Raw genomic sequence first — 18,399 nt, forward strand, 5'->3', positions numbered from 1 at the left:
TGAGCCACACTCTCCATCACATTCCTGCTCCTAGGAAAACAGTTTATCTAAAGCCCTTGATCTTCAGCCAACACACAACCTAAGGGGCACATTGGTCTCTCCTCTTTATTTACAGCTACAAAAGAAAGAAGAGCATTGAGCCTTTTTATTCTAACATACACAATCCAACTACAGAGGGACCGGGAGCTGGGGACATGCAGTGCTGGTAACCTGACAGGGATTCCTGCTCCGATGGAGTCCCCTAAAACAACAGGGAAACACAAAGTCATTGACATCTGTGCTGAGCACAAACTGCCCAGGGACCTCAGCCTTACATTGGGAGGGAGGGAGCCAGGAGGGATGCAGAGTCAGCATCAGGGCAGGTGCTTCTCCTGACTTTCCTCCCTCTGGCAAAGGGCATTTGAACATCAACCACAGCTCCTCCCTCTTGTTCCTTTCAAATAACTGAAACCTCACAAGAAAACCCATCTGAGCAAAGGCATCTGCAGCCCTCACTGTGGGAAGCATGGCCTGAAGATGGGCAAGCATGCGGAAATAGGAATTTCATTACCACAGATGCTGGAGGAGGCAATCCTGCACTGGTCCTCCAGGATAGCACAATACCAGCCCTAACCTAATGCTGATTTTGGCTTCCCTCACACACAGCCTGGTTGTGAACTGCATGCCCCTGCCAAACACAACTTCCTACCAGCAGCACCTCCCATCTCCACATAGCACGCTTCCAAACCATCATTGCCTTCTACCCAACCATCTTCAGGTGCAACTTTGTGCTGCTAGCATTCCTCCTTGGCTTAATTTTTAAACCCCATTAGCACTTGCTCACTTAGCAGCATCAGATGAGCTTCTTTTCCTTCCCAAACAGCTCCCCAGTGCTGGAATTCACCTCCTGGGTTCAGGAAGCACAGTTCTCCTGCAAAGCTACCCTCCTCTCCCACACGACAGGAGCTTTCAAGAGGGATCCCAACCAGATTCCCAAGCTTCTCATTAGCCAGAATTAATTCTCATCCATTCACGGTTGCCAGACCCACAGATGCCTCTTGCACCTTAAAAGAGGAGCGAAGTCACCAGCCCTTGTACACACACCTCTGTAAACTTGCATCTTTGCTTCCTGACACCCACTAGCCTCCTCTGAGATGCTCAAATCCCCATCTCCGGGTCCTAACCCCTGTTAGTGGGTGGAACTGGCCTGGTTTCTCCCATCAGCATCATTTCCCCCTTCTGCACCTGACAAGCCACTGGGAAGTTGAGCCACTGCTGCTAATAACGGCCCCTCTGACAGAAGATTGCAAAGCATTTGCTTCCAGGGAGGAACCAAGTGAACTGTGAAGGAGAAAAACATACCCTGCAACACCCAGAGAACTTGGTATTCATCACCCTGAGGGAAAGCAAACATGCCTTTGGAAAGACAGCCCCAGACAGACAGAAATCCTCCCATCCAAGGTAAATCTAAGATCCTGCCAAATCCATCTCGTTACAGCACAGGCCAGGAAGAGGAAGAAGATGGTTATTGATACATCTTCAGCAGTGCTCCTTCCCACTTTCCCCTGTTGCTTCCAGCTTCACCCAGTTTGGCTGACACTGGAGCACAGAGCAAGGAGGGATAAGCTATTCCCCAGGCAGGCAGTTTCGTGGCAGCATCAATTTCTTCCCACCAAGGGGCACCACACATCTAGTGTCTGCAGGAGGCAAATTGTCCTGCGGCTTTATCTCACCTTCCACCCAAGCTGTGGTCCTGACAGGGGAGAACCAGCCCTCAAGAGGAAACACTGACCCTATCGACTTTGAGACAGAAAAAGCACAGGCTGCTTCAGACCGTTTGCAAGGGCGAAAGACAGAGGATGCTCAGGGGAAGGCAATTTGTTCTTCCTCAGAAGCACAGAAGTCAGCTGCGAAGCAGATCCTCCTGCTATGCTGAGCGATGCCTGTGTGCACCCAGATAGTGAGCAACAAGCAACTTCGTCCTGCACGCTCAGCCGGAGCCCAAGTTTCCATCTGCATCTGGTAGAAAATCCCTTCTTGGTGAGGTTTTGTGTGAGGGAGCTTTGATTTTAAACTCGAGCCCAGGCAAGGTTTTCAGCAGAGGTGATCCTCCCATCCCTGCTGGCCACGGCTCAGGGGGATTTAAGTCCTGCCTGCCTTATTATGGCAAATCCCTTGGAGCCACTTCAGTGCTGCAGGCAAGGAAACAGCAGCCCTGCCTGCTCCTTGCCTCCAGAAAGGAGCTACTGAAAGTCCTGCTGGGCAGCGTCAAGTGATTTCAGTTGTTCCTTCAAGTGAGTTTGGGCCCAGCAGGTCCCTCCAGTGCGAGGCATGACTGCTCTCATAACATAGAACACATCGCATCCCATCCCCACATCCCACCAGTCTTTACAAGCTGAAAGAGAATGCCACCACATCTGGACACCCCAAAACAACCACAGCAGCTACTTCAGGGGAGGCAAACACAACATACACTGGAAAAATAAGCTCCAGTTCCCACATCCAGGCCTTTTCTCCCCCAAAATACCATGTGGTTTAAGGAATCCTTTGCATTAAATCCTATTAGGGACCATTTGCACGGTTTCACCCCAAAGGGGAAAGCCACAACACTGCCAACAGCCCCTTTCTCCTGTACTGCGAGCAGCAGCTCCATAGCAATCAATGCATTTGGTTCATCCTGCGGGAATAAACAGCCAAAAACCACTCTGCAAGACTCTCTCTGCGCCTCATAACCTGGCATGAATAAGCAAGGTACCAGATGCACACTCCTGACGGTACAGACAGGGGAGACAGACCAGCAGAGCTCAGGCTATGTGCGGCAGAGCCAAGAAGCAGCCTTCGAGCACAAGCGCTATTAAAAAGTGCATTAGCCCTTATTAAGAATAATGGCTGCAAAAGGGAGGAAGGGAGGGGGAAAAGAAACAAATCCCTACACACGAAGTTACTCAGCTCCACTAGCAAACTGCCATTTGACCTGCAGGGAGTTGAGGGATCCATGGGAGCAGGGAGGGATGCGAGAAGGCCAAGATCGGCTTCCACATCGTGTCTATCCCTGGACCCGCCGATGCCCTGCTGTAACAGCGAGAGTTGGGATTTGTTCAGCCAGAAACCTACACTGAAGGCACAGTGGGTTTCTTTTGTGCAGAAGCAAAGGCGAATGCAAACACAGCTTTCTCCCTGAAGGAATATTAGTACAAGCAGAGAGAAGGAAAGGGAAAAGGGGAAGGGAGGGCAGCGTGGGAGCCAAGCACCACATCCGAGCACAGGGAAAGAAGAGGGAAGGACAACCAGGAGAGCAAGCACGGTGTCCCTGCTCAGGGAACAGGGTAAAACACAGCGTATGGTGGGGGCCGTTCAGCAATGATGTCTGGCTGAGCAGCAAACCAGCTGCCCGTTGAGAAGCACTGCTCTCTCCAAAACTTTTATCCTTCATTTAATCAACAGATGGACGAGCTGCGTGGGTTTGGGTTTGCTTTTCCCCCCTTCTTTAATTTTAAAGCAACCCCAAGCCATACCCTCACAAAAGCTGCCTTCGGGACCGCGGCGGCGCGGCGCAGATGGTGCTTGACACCATGGGGATGGGCGGCAGATAAGCGAAAGCTTGGGGCTGGCTGGATGCTCAGCATCCTCCACAGGTGACAAATAACCCAGGGACCAGGCACACAGCACCGCGGCGAACACAGCCTCCCAAAACACCCCCCCGCTCCCTAAATCCATCTTTGTTTCCCATCAAGGGGGGAGAGACAAGCAGGGAATGAAGTTACAGGGTACATTCCCACGCTCCTGCCCCAGCTCCCACGCTGCTGGGGAAAGGTGGACCCGGTGTGACCCCCCCCCCCCCCCCCCCCAGTAACCGCAGGGGCTCCCCACATTCCTTCGGAGGGGGATTCAAAGCAACCCCCCCCCCCCCCCCCCCCCATTTCCAAGCTCCTCAGGAGCAAATCGGACCCTGCCCCAGCTCTGGAATCGCTGGAGGTCTGGAGCCATCCTCCCCCCCCCCCCGCCCCGAAATACAGCATCCACGAAAGGACGGGGCGTCAATGGGGAAAGCGGGGAGAGGGGGGGAGGCTGTTGCTGAGCAAAGCCATGTTTACACACAAACACGATCTAATTAACGGAGCTGGAACAGAAAGAACTCACTTGCATGCTAAAGATTTATCCTTTTCTGAAGAAGGATAAGGTAAAGCTGCCTCGCCATGAAAACTCTGCAATCCTCCGCTCTTCCCCCACCTTCTTAACCCCTTATGCAAGGGGCAAAAACCAGAACTGCCACCACCACCACCCCCCCATCACCACCAACAGACCCCCGAAACATGGGGACCCCTCCAGCTCTTCCAGTCCGCCCCGCTCGGAAACTCAAGTGCGGCGCCGGGTCCTACCGTGGCTCAGGAGGAAGCATCCGAGGAAGAGGAGGAAGAGGTCTGCCTGGAAAGCGCTCATTCCTCAGGGTGGGCTCGGGGGGCTCCGGGAAGGGATAACGCTGTTGATGGATGTAGGGGGGGGTTCAGGCCGCCGCCCGCCGGCTCCGCTCGCCCGGCTCCATCGCCGCCGCCCCCCCCAGCTCCTCCCCCGGCAGCGCTGCCTTGACTGGCGGAGCGAGCCTCGCTGCGCTGCCTGCCTTTTGAGAGGGGGGGAAGAGAGAAAAGGGGAGGGAGAAACGGCAGCAAAGTGATGGTTAAAGGGGGAGTAACTTACGCGCAGCCGGGGGACGGCGCACGACAGCCCCGCATGGGATGCGCGGGGAGGGGGAGCCCCACATTGGGCTAAGGGGTGTCCTTTATGCACTTTTCAGTGCTGCTCCTACCCCACCAGGGCACCTGCATGCCTTCCCCTTCAGTGTATAAACGTGTTGAGGGGTTGCCTGGAGGGCAAACGGGATCTCCCGCAGTTCTCCGGGATCGGGGGGGGGATGAAGTGTACGTAAAATACACACACAAGACACCCCGGTGGTAAGTTACAACCTCACAGTCGGCATCCTCATACAGGTCACGAATGGGGAAAAGGAGGTGGAGGGAGTCTGAGCTCCCCATTTGCAGCCTGACCCCCTGAGAGTGGGGTTAGAGACACCCCTAACCTCCAAAGACAATCCCCTCCAGAGCCAGGACTGGAAAATAAAACTAAAACCACTAAAATATGCCCCAGAATCAAGTGGGTTTATATGGGGGGATGAAACCCTTTCAGAGCAAGGGTGCAGGGAGAAGGAAAGGGATGAAAAGGGAAGGTTTTCTTTCCTTTAATCACCGTTTTTGAGCTTCTGGGGATTGCTTTTTCTCTCCCTTTAATTTCATTTTTGCCCAGTGAGAGGTTAGGGACAGAACAGAAGGGCCCCAAAATAAAACCAAAGCAATAAAAGCAGCACTTACCACCACACATTGCACTGCCTCCAAAACCTGAGACTCCCTCACCTCCACCCTAGAGCCCACAAGGGCAGATGGGGCCCCTTAGTGCACTTATGACCCCGAGCATGTCGAAATAATTACAGCTGTGGACTCTAATTACCCACTGCTGTGTGAAAGGTGAAGGTTTGAGGGGGTGGTCACAGCTCTCCACGTTGTACTAAAGTGTCTGCACCTGGATACGTGCTCTGGTTTTGGGGTTGCTTGCCCTGGTTTAGCTAAGCAGGGCTAACTCTCTCAAGTGCACTTGCACTAATGAGCTAAACCGAGGCCGGTTGGGTTAAACCTGCCTTAGGAGCAGCAGTGAACTGAGATTTATTGATTGAAGCACAAGTGTCTCAGGCTGGTGCGTGCATGCTTCGCTCGCTGCGGAGCAGCAGTCGCCCTGGAAATGAAAAGATCTTTTATTAGTATTATTATTATTTTTAGCTTGCATCCCTTAGGAAATGAAGCTTATTTGATTCTTTTTGGCCAAGCGTGTTGGGTTTTCCCACCACTGCCTGCTTGAGTACCTGTCATCATAGGATGGTTTGGGTTGGGAGAGACCTTAAAGCTCATCCAATTCCAACCCCTAGGCCACCTTCCACTAGACCAAGTTGCTCCAAGCCCCTGCAGCATCTCCATGGCCTCCTCTGGACTCGCTCCAACAGCTCCATGTCCCTCTTGTATTGCCCCAGAGCTGGATCAGGACTGGGGGGGATGTGAAGGGATCTCCCCATAGCACACCCCTCCATGACCTCATGCTCAGAGGGTGCAGCCTAGGATGCAGCTGGGTTTCTGTGTCTATGCAGCAAGGCAGGACTGGGGTGAGGTTACAGGTGGTTTCTCGCTCTGGCAGCAGCACTGATTTAAATGCACGTTGGATAAAATGCTCAGTGCCTGGTTCCAGTGGGAATTAGATTTCTAAATAATCCGGTGGCTTTCCCCATTGTGTTGGAGTTTATTCTGCAGAAGGCTGTTTGCTTGCAGACTGGGGGTGCTGCTGTGTATTAAGGCTGCTACACAACTAAGGCTTTTCTGTGAAGCTTCAAAACACCATTAACATTTTCATAGCCATTTATTTTCCCCCTTACAAAGAGTGTTACTTCTCTCCTGCATTAAAACCAGCATGATTTCCAACTTCCAGGAAAAGAGAATATTTTTCTCTCTTCTCTCTCTCTCCATCCCAGTGAAAACATTTCAGCTGGAAAATTCTCATCATTGTAATACTGACCTTTGCAAAGGGCTTTAAATCCTTGACTGAAAGTAGCATGTAAGTGCGAAGTTTTATTAACTGATTACCTTGGTGGTTTTGACTCCATTGCTAGTCAAATTTGATTTAGAGGACCGGGCATGTTAAAAGAACCAGGTTTCTGACATAATTTGGGCTTGCTGCAGCTCTGAGCATCATCCTAAAGCCTCCCTTCCCTTTACCTGCACGACCACATTATTCCAGGCGACAGAATCAAGCGCAAACTGATTATTAAATGCTCCTTTTTTGGGTATCTCATTTAAATCTGCCATGCTTTGGTGAAGGAAATGAATCATTCCAATTAAAAAAGCTGAGAAAATCACGGAGCTGGGGGAAATGGCCTTTAGGGAGGAATATTAAGCTGATGCTGTGCAGAGTACCCTTGTCAATGGGTTTGTGTTTGCCAGTGGGAACCCCACACTGGGTCCCTTTGCATCCTTCTGCTTCCAGACCTTGATGTGGTGGGATCACAGCTGTAGCTCCCCATGTAATCTGGGGTCTCCCTGCATCATGTGGGGGCTGGAAACAGGCCCCATGCCATGTTTATTAGGAAAGAGCAATGCTAAAAGCTGGGAAGCCCAGAAGATCAACCTCTTCCTTGCTGAAATTCCAGAGGGATGAACAAGGCACCTTTCCCGTATTTTTCCCCTCATTTTTTGCTATGTATTTCTGGTATTCCACATTGACAAGTGCAATAGATATGAAACATCTCAACAGTGAAAGCAAATCCATCCTGCGTGACTTTGACTCTCTTACTTCCAGGCTATTTACCCAGAAGTGCAAGAAGCAAAATGTTCAGAAATGCTGAAGCAAAACGAGGGGAAAAGAAGAAAGAATAATATAAACCATGTAAGGAACTTGATATAAATGAAGCAATATTGACAGAAAGTGACAGAAAGCAGCAGGACAGCAGCAACTGAGATTCATTTCATTCTTGTGTGCTACATAGCTAAGCCAAGCACCTTATAGAGGGATACAGAGGAACATAATCACACATTCCTCTGGTTTATAAAATCATAGAACCATAGAATCACAGAATCTTTCCCTTGTTGTTTATAAATACAGATGGCAAGTGAAAGCTGTGCAGAATCCTGCCATAGAAACACTGAGCTGGGGACTCAAGAGGCTGTTCCTGCTCTTGCTGCAGAGCTTTCCCTATGGTTTTTGGGAAACTCAGCCCACGGTGCCTCAGTTTCCCCTTCAGCAAGGTGCCGCTCACCTTTCTTGACTATTCGAATCATAGAATCACAGATAGGCTTGGGATGAAAATGACCTTGAAGCTCATCTTCCATGGATGGGGCAGCCACAGCTTCTCTGGGCACCCTGTGTCTGAACCTCAGCACCCTCATAGAGAATAGCTTCTGCCTAAGAGCTCATCTCAATCTCCCAGGTTAAAGCCATTCCCCCTTGGCCTGTCCCTACAGGCCCTTGTCCAAAGCCCCTCTCCAGGTTTCTTGTCAGCCCAATTTAGGTATTGGAACACTGCTATCAAGCCCATTTGCAAGACAAAGGCTTCAAAGCATGAGCTGTCTCCAAATTGCAAAGCAAAATGATTGAGATGATGGGATGGAGAAGGCTGATCACCACTTTCCTGAGATGCTTCCTGAGGGGGGGCAATAAAGCATGGGGAGACCTTTTCATTTGGCAACAGGTAGGCATGGCCACCACTGCTTTCCTACACAGAACTGAAGGCAGCTGCTTTCAAAGAGCCCCAGCTATGCCAGCCCCTCCACTGGGGACACAGGGGGATTGAACTGCCACATTCCAGCTATGGTGCTGCCTTGGTCTTCTATGCAAGCCCAGCCCCTTTGCACATCTCCCACCAGACCCTCTCTGAAAGCAGCCCAGGCAGAGGCCAGGGAAGCAGATTCATGCCTGGGCTCTTTTTTCTCCTTGTCTCCTTTTCCTCCTGGCTCTATGGACAGCTGCCAAAACCCCTCAGCTTGTGGCACTTGATAAAGCTCTTGTCCAGCAGGTCTGGGAGCAGTACGGGGCTAGAAGCAGCAACAGGGGGAAAAAGGCAGTGTGGCTTTGAGGGGTAAAAACAACAAATGAAAGGGCTGTGATGACATTTTGGATGCAGGCAGGGACATGGCTTCCAAGCCAACCTGCCATCCCCTTTTCTATGGGGTCAGCCCCATGGGAAGGCTGAAGCTGGGTGTCAAACAGCAGGCAGGAGCAAGGATGCTATGGGACCTCCTCCCATCGCACATCGAGCGGTGCCCCCAAGGCTGGAAGAGTGTCTGGTTAATACACAGGTCCTCAGCAAATAACCCCTTCCCCAGTCCCTCCCCTGGTTTCCCACAGCCCCCCTGCTTGCTGCTCGCAGCCACGTGCCACTGCAGTGCACCAGGGGACATGGCAGTGGAGATGGATTTGAAATCGCAAGGATGGCCAAGCACCATCACCAATTGGTTTCTCATCGGCCCTTCCTAACTTAATCAACATCAGCCTTGCAACATCCTTCGGATGCTTTGCTGCAGCCTTTCCTGCAGGTCTTTTAATGCCAAGTTATTTTAATGTTGTGCTTTGCATTCAGCTGCTTGGCTGCGTTTCTGTCAGTGGTCCCGGTGCTACGAGGTTAAAATAGCTGAGATGAACCTGCTGCAGCTTTGGACATGGATAGGTTGAATGCATCTCAGTCTGTCTCTGGCAGTAAGAGGTTTATGGAGCACTGTAGAGTTGATACTGAAGAGGGGTGGATGCTTCCAAACCATGGGGTGAAGCTCCTCAATGTATTTCCTGGGGTTAGGAGATTATTGCCATTCTGATCTGAATGGATATAGGGATATAGCAGCAAACCTGCTCCTGTAGAACTCTCAGCTCCTGTTTCAGATGTGTTGGGACGGGGCTCTTAGCTGAGCTGGTCAGATTTCACCCTCTGACACACACCCTTTAGGACCTTGGGGATATTCAGATTGTCTCAATCCACCCGAAAACCATGGAAACTCTGGATTAGGGCGGTATTAACGCGTTGGAACATGCCAGACACTGCACTGCATTAGTCCTGGCTAGGAATTACCGTCTGATCCCGGCTTTTTCCCAGTCCCGTACAACTTCCCAGCTCAACAGGGAGCTTAGAGGAAGGCAGAGAGCTCCACAGCTCCTCCCGTGGTCTGCGGGAGAGGAGCTGGCTGCAAGGACGTGGGAAGGAAAGGAAGCGATGATGCTGTCGGACACAGACAGACCTTCTCCTCTTCACCAGTTATATGGCTTTTAGTATCCTTTTCGGGGGGGTTTAATACCCCAAGCTCTTTATGAAACCTGGCTTGGGCTTCTTTTACTAAGGAAAACAAGCACAGAGCATGTATGAACACAGGGCATGTGTGAAATGATGAAGGAGCAGCAAGGAGTTAAATGGAACGTTTGTATAAAAACAATGAATCCCATTTTTTTGCTTGATTGGCACTTTAATTAGGCCCATGTCCTTTTGCTGCCACTGCAATCAGAGTGGAGGAGAATGGGAAGCTTCCACACTGTTATATTTATCTCAAGATTACAAGACTTTCTTCTTTTCAATGCAAAAGGGGAGAGGGAAAAAGAAAGACAACAAAAAAGCACCGATACAGGGTAACCAATGTACAAGGGGGTTAAAGGAACTCCTTTGCTTAAACAAGAGTATTGTCTGTCCTAAGTACCTGCCATTGCCATCTTGCCAAGGCATTGATCACTGCTGGAGGGGGAGAAGCAGATGCAGTTCTATTGGCAAGGGACAAAAGCAGATGATGGGTTCTACTGATAAGCTGGGGAGAAGCAGACTGGACACCGACCAGACCCTAAGGCCATGTCTGAAGGTTAAAAGGTGTAAAGTTTAAGAAGAGGAAGACTCATTTAATTCATCTTGAAGACCCCTACAAAGGGGAAGACTCATTTACTTCATCCTGAGACCCCTGCCCATGATCAGAAGGGGCACTGCGCAGGTGCAAAGGACCTTTCTGCTCATTATAATATGAAGTGGGGATAGATACTAAACATGTATAGGCAGATTGAGCAACATCATGTATATGTATATCTGAAGAGAATAAATGTAAAGGGAGAACAACCCTGAGGGGTGCATGCTTTGGAGGAGCTATCCCCAAGCCCCTCAGCACTGAATAAAAGCATACCTACTTTACAACTAACTAGTTGTGGAGTCTATCCGCACATCAGCACTACCTTATAAATGTGGCAAGAGAAGGATATATTTTAGGGCTTGGAGAGAGTGTGGCTTGTTGATTGCAGCCCGAGAATTAACCTTATGTTAACAAGAGATTGTTATGCTAAGAACAATAGGGCAGGAAAGTTCTGTCTCTCAAGTCAGGCAGGAACTGAGCAGATTCAGAAGCCAGCCTTGAGTTTAAGAGCTCCAGCAAAAACTAAATAGAAAGCCAAAGTCCTTGTGGGTTTATAAGGCAATTTCCCTCTTTTCCTTCTCTCCTTTTTACTGTGTGGAGGCTGTAACTCCAGCTCAGCACCCGGTGCATCTCCTGAGACCGGCTTCACACAAGTGCTCCTGGTAAATAATGTGCCCAGATTACAAGGCCTATACCTCTATCTAGTTACAGCCTAAAATTCAAGGCAAGCAGAGAGTCTAACATGAGGCTGAGCAGGGTTTTACACTCAGATAAGAAAGACAACTCCAAGTGCAGGGAAGGGAGGAAAATGGGATGCTGGAGATTCCCAGTTCCTGACCTTCTTGGGAAATGATTTCTTTCTCTGTTGGAAATAGAGGCCATTTTATCTGCTGACAAAACAGGAGAAGAAAAGATTGTTCTGCACTGCTTTTGGTGCTGTCAGATACACAAGGAACCTCTGGATAACCCTGCAGCTCATTCCCCTTCTCCCATGCCGTGAATCCCCAAAACCTGCACTATAGTGGGGAATAAAACCCCATTCACCAATATATACTCAAATCCTCCCACCTCCCTGAGCAGGCTGCTGCTCCAGGGTGATGAGCAAGAGCTGTGAGTCAATATTCAGCCCCACTTCTCCCTTTTATTCCCCCAGAAAAAGCTTTCAAGCCTTGTGATGAGTGTGAGCACAGGCTGAAAGCAGAAGTTGGCTGTGAAATTCCAGCCTGTCCGTGGGATTTGCTCGAGGAAAAGGCATTTGGAATAGTTTATTCTTTGAGCAAAGATAGAAATGATGCCATTTGATTGAGGTGCCTAATTACACAGCTTGAAGAGTAAATTACAGCTATCAAATACCCCAGTGGATATTCACTGACAAAGGGAGAGGGAAATGAAAGTTTTTGGGTTTGCTGGCAATTTGGGAATAGAAACATTGTCTCGGATGGGGAATGTTAACCAACCCTCTGAAAACTCCTCTGCAACTGCTCCATTCAAATGGTGCACACCAGCCAAACCATTCACTGATAACCTGAGGTTTTATCTGGTATTTGTTCTCTGTTTTGGAAACATTTGCCCCCACTTTAGCATCTAAGTTTTTCAGGGAGAGCCATTAATAGTGAGTTCAAAAGCAGTTCAAATTGCCCAACTGCAGTGAAAAATCATTGGCATGAAAAGTATGCTGCTTGCAGGAAAAGTTTTATAGAAGGAAAAAACCCAAACCATCAATGTCCTCAATTAATAAACACCTGCAAGCTGGGAAGGTTTATAAACAGGGAATAAATGGAAGGAGGCTGCAGAGAACAGCATCAAACACCCAGACTGAAGCTGGGGGATGAGCCGTGTCTCCAGCTCACCCATTTGAAACTGAGCAGTTCAGTGTGCTCTTTGCTGATGCAGAGACCTTGCTGTTGCATGGTTTGCTGGGGACAAGTGCAAAAGGATCCTTTATTTCACCTGCAGCCATAATAACTTGTGTTTCCTCTCATATATCAAGCTTTTGAGGACAGGCTTCCCCAAAATGTCACCTTTGTGGGTGCTTTGGGGATTGAAACCTCCCATGCCTCAGTTTCCCCAAGAGCACAGTATGCTTGCTTGAGTGATTTAATGTTTTCTAGGTCCTTTTGATTCAAAACTCCTGCAACAATCACTGCAACCGTGCTCTGAGGATCTCCCTCATCACCTCCCTATCGTGCCTTCAGCCTCTTTCCCTGGGTAATGAAAGGAAAGCATCACTCTGTATGTCTCTGCGTGCCTGCAAATTCCTGAGGCCGATTAGGGAAACAAGAAAAAGATAAAGTCAATGTTCTTGTCTCTTCCTCTTTTCTGGCCCTTCGGAACAAACATAAAGCCCACAGCGATCTCCCCCTTCCCAGCCACCTCATCATCAGCATCCTTGCACATCCCAATGTGTGCTTATGGTGAGGGTGAACCAGCACTTCTGGGCACTTTGGCATCTCTTAATTTGTCCCATGCCACCCCCTTATCCCGGGAGAGGAGATGTTTTGTTATGTGCAAGCAGCACATGCGATGCACAAGGGGACTCATTATCCCATCCCTGGGGTATGAAGTGGGCTGGGGATGGACACATGGGGTTTGCAGCCCCAGGGAGGCCAGGAGCCTTTGGGATCTGCCTGGGAGGAGAAGAACCAAGACAACAAAACTCTGAGCTGTGTGCAAAGTGAAACACATCCCATCTGGCACCATTAAAGGGCAGCAGCGTGGGTACCCATGGCACAGCACCCATTGATGAAGGCAAATACCTTGCGGAAGATGCTGTTGCTCAATTTTGGGGGGCAAAACACAGACTTGCAGACTGATTTAGGTGGGAAGGGACCTTAAAGTTCACCCACTTCCAACCCTCTCCCACAGGCAATTTCAAGTGCAGTCATTAAAACTTTTGCTCACATGGGCTAAGCTGTTCCAAGAGCCTTCAAATGACGGCCCATTAGAGAGCAGTTATTTATAGTGGGGCATTGTTAATTTTACAGGATTACAGACCAGTGATTCAGTGCCTGGTGTTGCTGAAAGGAATCACTCATAGGAGGAAGTGTGCCCTTAATACAAACCCTGGGGTCCTCCAGGCCCATGTCCCTGAGTCACCCATAGCACCTCCACTTGCAGACACATTTTGCTACCTTCAGCATTGCATCTGATGTCAGCCTCTGACAGGATTTAGCACACCACAGTTAAACCTGTCCCACTACTCCACTTTCAGACAGGACACCTCATATCTGCCCAGTTGCCTAATTACAAGTCCCCCTGGATATGAGTCTCCCTTTCCCTATATGTTTCTATAGCACCTCCTGCAGCCCTGACCTTGGCTGAGCCATCTAGGCAATATAAAAGAATACAGTAATCATAGCAATAATCATTATAATAAGCCATATTCTGGCTAGGGCACCTGTCACCTAGGCATGCGAGTGCCAGTGACAACCAGCTATTACATACCCAGGTTAAGCATAGCCGTGCCACAGAGGGTGTTAATAGGATAGCAGGGGAGCAGGAAAATAAAACCTGATTCTGACATCATTCCTTGTGTCTGGAAGTCAGCCCAGATCCCCAGGCAGTCCAAATCCCTAGGAATTAGTGAGAGGGTCAGTGTCCATAGACATGTCCAGGATGCTCGTGCAAATATTCCCACATCCTGCAGCCCACATGAGGTTTTACTGGGTAATGGTGAAGGGGAATCAGTTCATTTCACTTCAGAAATGCTTTCATGAGAGCAGCAAGGCAAGGGTTTTGACTACAAGCACAAAGAGCTGTCAATCCAACACTATCAGGATGGTGGTGGGCTTTCTATTGCTTAGAGGTTATACATTGATCTGGAATTGTTTCCTATCTAAAGGAGGGGGAGTTAATGTCTCTGCTGGAGAAACGTTGCTCGGAAGGCAGGAGAAAAACCACTAGAGACACTTTTACACCAATGCAGGTGGTTCATAGAATCCCAGGATTCCACAATGGTTTGGGTTGAAGGACCTTAAAGTTCCAACCACCTACCACAGGCAGGGACCCCTTCCACTGGAGCAGCTGCTCCAAACCCTTGTGTCCAACCTGGCCTCGAGCACTGCCAGGAATGGGGCAGCCACAGCTTCTCTGGGCACCCTGTGCCAGCGCCTCAGCACCCTCATAGGGAGGAGCTTCTGCCTCAGAGCTCAGCTCAGTCTCCCTTCTTCTGAAGTTCTTTAAGTACTTCTGCAGAAGGGAGTTTTTCCTCTCTGGGGGTAAATAGAGGCAAGGAAAGGAGCCCAAGCCAGACCATGTCTTTTATTTAGGTGCATAAAACCACCTCATGGGATTTTCTGACGTAGCAAGGCGATTTCCAATGATCATTAATCACCAAAACTGCTGCACCTCCTCCTAGACTGCTACCCACACCCCTAAACATCTAAATACCTTCGAGAAGCCTGCCCCAATGTACTACACAGAGCATCTCCCCTTGGATAACACCAGCACAAAGACCAGGCTCCCCCCGAAAGGCCCAGCTCCCAGCCCACCCGCTACCTTCCCCCTTGTTCTTGTAACAGCTTTGCCACATTAAGCCGCCAGAATAACTCCATTGCACGGGCCACTTCACCTCTTCCCTTCTACCTGCAACAAAACCCATCTCCTGCTATTCCCTTTGATGACTTCTCTTCAGCTGCTGCAGAGGAGAAATGCTCGTATCAGCAAACAGATGGCGGCTGAAGCATGTAGCATAAAATATATTTATCAAGGCAAACAGCTGTAGCCCATTTCATTCTGAAGATTTCTATTAAAAGTTCTCTGGAGCTACAAGCTGCTCGGGCTCTGCAGCCGGAATAAAGCCAAGGGGACAAATGGGGTTTTTGCAGAGCATTTCTTTCCCCTTCCTTAGCTCTTTGCTGCCTGAAGAAAGCCTGACTTAGCTCCACTTGCAGGGCTGGCTTTGGTGCCAAGCTAGGGGTTACTGCAGATTTACATGCACTTTTGGGGAGCACCATCATGCCCATCTACATGCTTGGGGCTGTACAATTTAGCCCAGAGGGTCCCAGGAGCTACAACATTGCCACATCACAACACAAGACCTGAAGGTTGGATGACCTTCGCTTCCAGGGGTATCTCTGCTCTAGTCTGGATCACACCCAGACCCTGATGCTTTGACAAGGCCTAGTTGGCTGTTTCCTTTGTTTCCAGCCCAAATAGACTTTGTCACCATGTTCATAATGTATGAGAAGGGCCAAGTTTGGAGGAAATGCAACGTTTTTCTCAAGTGTAAATGAAGGGTTTTGGCAGCCGTCCCTTTCCCAGCTTCTGCTGCGAATCCAACTGAAACATTGAGAAATATCATGAAATCCTCCCCGCAAATGGGAATTTCCATACTTTGTATTAAATATACTCCCTGAATGCTCAGCTGATGTAGTGACTGACATATAACCCACTCCAGTCTGTCCCCAGTTGGGCAAAGATGTCCCCAAAGGCAGACGTCCCATCTGCCAGCAAAGCCATGACAGGCTGGGGAAGCCTGAATAGAATATGTCTTGGAACAATCAAGAAAGGTAAAGCCATGGAGCTGCCTCTGCTTAATCCATATGGATGTAATATCTCTTCACATCACCCACTGTTGCCTCAAATGCTCTACATCTACATTTAGACCCCCCTGCCGTCCTGCATCCAGCTCTGGGGTAACAACGCAAGAGGGACATGGAGTTAAAGCAAGTCCAGAGGAGGCTGTGAAAATGCTCCAAGGGCTGGAGCACTTCTGTATGGAGACAGGCTGGGGTTGGAGCTAGATGAGCTTTAAGGCCCTTCAAACCCAAACCATTCCAGGCTTTTCCCACAGGCATCAGCTCAGGCTCCTCATCTGGGCTGAGTGATGAGCAGCAGCAGGAAGGGCAAACACTACATCCCTCTTCCATCCAGCAGCAGCATTTCAGCTTGTCCAAAACAATCCTTGCAAGTCCAAACCATAAACAACTTTTTCTTCATTTTCTCTAAAAAGTATTTTTTTTTCTTGCTTTTCTCTCTTTTTTTTTCTTGTGTATGAAATATTCCTGGCACTCATCCTTCTTAACTGCCTGCTGGTTCCCCAGCCAACAACTATGCATTTCATCCCCAATTCAGTGTTCTATTTTCAGTCAAGTGAGTGGTGGGATGAGAAGTTTTGCCCTAAAAATGTGCTCAGAAGAGTAAGGATGCCATATGCGTGTGGAGATATCCATCACCAGCCCCCTGAATCAGAGAACCCGCACTGGTGGGGGCTGCAGGCGTTAACTGGGGACCAAGGACTTGGCTAGTGCTTGGAAAACACAAGATGGAAGAGGGTCAGCATTAGGGTGGTGAGGAGGTTACAGCTTGCAAACAAGACCCAAGAGATGTGGAGTTTATGGGTTGCTGAGAGGTTATACACACACACACATATATATATATATGTATGTATGTACACATAGATGCTCTGCTGCTAGGTAAAACCTCTCTCCTTTCCATGCCTCAGTTTCCCCAGTGCTTTGCATTGCTCCACCCATGCAGTCTGGGTGGGTAATTTCAGGTAGGAAAAAGGGACATGTGGCATGAGGATGTTGCTGTGGACCCATTCCATGCAGGATGGAAGCAAAGAAAACTTACCAGAGGCATTTATCCACCTCCAGAGGAGTCTAAATGACTCCTTGATCATCTCATTACTTCTCCACTAAATAGCTCAGCTCCTTGAAGGATGCACCTTGCCACAGCACCACCTGTATGCCTCAACCTTCACTTGGACTGTGATGGTTGATGATCTGGTTGCTGTTGCCCTTGGAGCTCTAAGCACCAGGATGAGGCCTCACACCTTCTGCCTCTATCCCAAGCTAAACTGCAGTGGGGAGGCAAAGGGAATGGGAGCTATGCAGCTTTTTAGTGTGTATTCATCTCTTGGGGTTCATTATCGCAACCAATATTACTGCAACTAAATAATAAGCAGTTATTGCAACCCTACAATATTACCAAATCACCACTACTTTTGCAACCCAATCACTATTATTTCTTATTGCAATATTATTGCAACCCAGTAAAACCCAGTGATTGCAGCCTGCAATTGCTTTTTCAGGCTGCAAGAGCTTGGCAGCTACTAAGTAGTGCTAACATTGGAATAATTCATGCCTTTGCACTGGGCAACCAGTTGGCTTTGCAAACTGCCTGGAAGCAGCCATGTAAATAGCTACACCAAAACATTTTGGGGCTGGGTGAGTGGAATCAGAGGGTGCTAAGGAGTGATGGATGTACTGAGTATTTGGCCCTCTTTCTTCAGGCATCCCTGGGGTATTTATGGCTTTCAAAGCCCCAGGGAGGACAGTCCACATTGCCACACGTCTCCTGAATCTTGGCACTGGGATGTGCACATGGAGGGGAAAGGGAACCACTTCTCACCTCCGGAGGAGAAATATGAAGGGAGAGGGAGAGAAGAGAGATCAAAAAGTGAAGCAGCAGCAGGAGGCAAGCAGAAGAAAGACAGCAGGAGAACAAGCCTGCTCCCGATATATCCCTCCCATTCACCGTGCTGCAGACCAAAACCTTCCACTTGGAAAGCTCTTGCGTGGGGGGAATAGGCTGCAAGTGTTGCTTGCAGCCCTGCCTTGGGATCCCCAGAGAGACCTCCCTGTGGCTGAGCCAGTGGAACAGCTCCTGCTGCACACCCAGAGTGGTCCCTGCAGGGCTGTGTTTGATTGGAAGTGCTCCAAATGCCTCCTGAGATGGAGTTCGGGGAGGAAAATCCCCATCTTCGCTCAGGTTTGCCATTTCTTTCCCTTCCTGGCTGGTTAGGGTTAAACAGCAAACCCATTTCTAAGGTGGGGAGCTGAGTTTTTGCCCCTGCTTCTCTTATTCCTAAAAGGTTGAGTGCAGGGGTGGGATACAGCAGAGTGCTGTATCCCAAATTTGCTAAAGGACATTCATATATTGGCCACTTAGAAACCTTGTATTACTTTATTTGGTGAGACAAGAGGTACTGAAGGCCCTGATTTCAAGGGATGAT

General features: G+C 49.2%; 1 protein-coding gene across 1 annotated transcript in view; it reads right to left on the reverse strand.

The window, feature by feature from the left end:
- Positions 1-4,476, reverse strand: part of KIRREL3 (kirre like nephrin family adhesion molecule 3) — a 263,163-nt gene extending 258,687 nt beyond the window's left edge. The window contains exon 1 of the mRNA XM_034069650.1: positions 4,359-4,476. Coding sequence (XP_033925541.1) covers positions 4,359-4,419 — 61 coding nt within the window. The 5' untranslated portion in view covers positions 4,420-4,476. The remainder of the gene's footprint in view (positions 1-4,358) is intronic.
- Positions 4,477-18,399: the final 13,923 nt, after the last annotated feature.

The sequence above is a fragment of the Melopsittacus undulatus genome, chromosome 15 (genome assembly GCF_012275295.1).
Source record: "Melopsittacus undulatus isolate bMelUnd1 chromosome 15, bMelUnd1.mat.Z, whole genome shotgun sequence".
NCBI lineage: Eukaryota > Metazoa > Chordata > Aves > Psittaciformes > Psittaculidae > Melopsittacus > Melopsittacus undulatus.